The sequence below is a fragment of the Parus major genome, unplaced genomic scaffold (genome assembly GCF_001522545.3).
Source record: "Parus major isolate Abel unplaced genomic scaffold, Parus_major1.1 Scaffold640, whole genome shotgun sequence".
Taxonomy (NCBI): Eukaryota; Metazoa; Chordata; class Aves; order Passeriformes; family Paridae; genus Parus; species Parus major.
In genome coordinates, this window is record NW_015379525.1 from 1 (window position 1) to 2489 (window position 2489).

General features: G+C 65.4%; 1 protein-coding gene across 1 annotated transcript in view; it reads left to right on the forward strand.

Annotated features, from left to right (window-relative positions):
• Positions 1 to 124: 124 nt before the first annotated feature.
• MEN1 (menin 1) overlaps positions 125 to 2489 on the forward strand; it is a gene marked incomplete at its 5' end in the record, with an annotated part of 12427 nt that continues 10062 nt past the window's right edge. The window contains 7 exons of the mRNA XM_019005532.2: positions 125 to 384; positions 492 to 532; positions 628 to 715; positions 800 to 936; positions 1278 to 1392; positions 1673 to 1837; positions 2346 to 2487. Coding sequence (XP_018861077.1) covers positions 125 to 384; positions 492 to 532; positions 628 to 715; positions 800 to 936; positions 1278 to 1392; positions 1673 to 1837; positions 2346 to 2487 — 948 coding nt within the window. The remainder of the gene's footprint in view (positions 385 to 491; positions 533 to 627; positions 716 to 799; positions 937 to 1277; positions 1393 to 1672; positions 1838 to 2345; positions 2488 to 2489) is intronic.

The window sequence follows — 2489 nt, forward strand, 5'->3', positions numbered from 1 at the left end:
GGGTCATGGGGATGGTGGGGACACAGGGCGGGCTGAGAGGATGCGGGGGATGGGGGTACAAGGACAGGGGGTCCCCACGAGGACAAGGATGGGGGACAGGGGGGTTCCAGGGGGTGCTGGGCAGATGGGGACACAGGTGGACCTCATGTCACCTGTGTCACCTGTCCCCCAGAGCTGTACCTGGGCAGGGGGTACAGGTGGATACATCCCCATGTCACCTGTGTCACCTGTGTCTCCTGTGTCACCTGTCCCCAGAGCTGGCTGTACCTGAAGGGCTCGTACCTGCGCTGCACACGGCACATGGAGGTGGCCTTCATGGTGTGCGCCATCAACCCGTCCATCGATGGCCACACCGACAGCCTGGAGCTGCTGCAGCTGCAGCAGGTGTGGGGCAGGTGTGGGGCAGGTGTGGGGCAGGTGTGGGGTGAGGCTGTGCCAGGTGTGGGGCAGGTGAGGGCCACCCCCACATCTCTCCTTCCTCTTCTCCCCAGCGCCTGCTGTGGCTGCTCTACGACATGGGGCACCTAGACAGGTGAGAGGGACCCCCGACCCACCATGGGGCTGCCCCCCAAACTGCTCTGGAGCCCCCCCAACCCGCCGTGGGGCCGCCCCCCACCTGCCCCACAGGTACCCCATGGCGCTGGGGAACCTGGCTGACCTGGAGGAGCTGGAGCCCACCCCCGGCAGACCCGACCCCCTCACCCTGTACCACCAGGTGACGATGGGGGGTGGCTTTGGGGACTCAGGGGTGTGGCCAGGTGAGCCCAGGTGTGTCCTGACCCCTCCCCACCGCCCCCAGGGCATCCACTCTGCCCGCACCTACTACAACAACGAGCACATCTACCCCTACCTGTACCTGGCCGGCTTCCACTGCCGCAACAAGAACGTCAAGGAGGCCCTGGAGGCCTGGGCTGACACGGCCACCGTCATCCAGGAGTGAGTGGGGGGCTCCGGGGGTGGAATTTGGGGTCCTGGGAGGGTCCCAGTGGTACCTGGGAGATTCTTGGGTTACCTGTGGGGTCCTGCTCCTCCCCTTGGCCTGGGCTGGGGGGAGCTTTCTCCCTCCTGTGGGGTTGTGGGGGTGTTCAGTGACTTGGGGGTAACCAGCCCCTCTTTTTGGGGGGGGTCCATGTGTCCCCTGTGGCTGGGGGTGGCCTGTGCCCCCCACCCAGGGTTGGATTCTTGGAGTCCCCCTGTCCTTTGTGGGCTCTGTGTCCCCTTCAGAGATCCCCGTGGCTGTGGGGCAGCCCCCCAAGCCCCCCTGTCCCCCTCCCCAGCTACAATTACTGCCGTGAGGACGAGGAGATCTACAAGGAATTCTTTGACGTGGCCAACGACGTCATCCCCAACCTGCTCAAGGAGGCGGCGGCCGAGCCCCCCCCGGGGGCTGAGGTGGGACCCCCAGATTTGGGGGGGGGCCTTGAGTGGGGGAGCCATGCCTGGGGTGGGTTTGTTTGGAGTGGGGAGGGGGGGATATTCCCAGGACAAAAGGGGTGGGGGGTATTTTGGGGTTCTGCCTGGTGGTCCCTCACATCTGCAGGGCTCTGAATTTGGGGGTCCCGGCTGGCAGACACCCCCCAGCTCCCAATGTGGTGGGGTGAGGGTGCTCTTACCCCCGTTTGTGGGGTTCCCCCATACCTTTGGGGGTCCCCTCTGACTCGGGGGTCCGCAGGGGGCCCCCGGGGGTCTCCCAGCCCTGCAGGACCCCGAGTGCTTCGCTCACCTGCTGCGATTCTACGACGGCATCTGCAGGTGGGAGGAGGGGAGCCCCACCCCCGTCCTGCACGTGGGCTGGGCCACCTTCCTCGTCCAGTCCCTCGGCCGCTTCGATGGCCAGGTGAGGCTTTTGGGGGGTCCCCTGGGGCTTTGGGGGGGTCCTGGGGACAGGGGAGCCCCTCCCGTGTCCTGCATGGGTGCTGGGCCACCTTCCTTGTCCAGTTCCTTGGGGACTTTGATGGCCAGGTGAGGGGTCCTGAGTGGGCTCTGGGGTCCCCATGTCCTACTTGGAGGGTCCTGAGTGGGTTCTGGGGTTCCTCCATCTCCTTTTTGGGGTGTTCTTAGAGGTTTGGGGGATCATAAGTGGGTTCTGGGTTCCCCCATCTCTTTTTTGGGGAATCCCTGGGGGTTTGGGGGATCCTGAGTGGGTTCTGGGGGGTCCTCAGTGTCCTACTTGGAGGGTCCTGAGTGGGTTCTGGGGTTCCCCATCTCCTTTTTGGGATATCCCTGGGATTTGGGGGCTCCTGAGTGGGTTCTGGACTCCCCCATATTTTCCTTGGGGTCTCCTAAAACCCTCTGGGTGTGCTAAGTCCCCTCATGACCCTCAAAGCCCCTCTGTGTTCCCCCAGGTGCGCCAGCAGGTGACCCTGCTCTCAGAGGACCCTGCCCCCCCCGAGGCGGATTTGGGGGGCCCCGAGGACCCCCGCGATTGCCGCCGCCGGGGCCCCCGCCGCGAATCCAAACCCGAGGAGCCGCCCACCCCCAAAAAACCC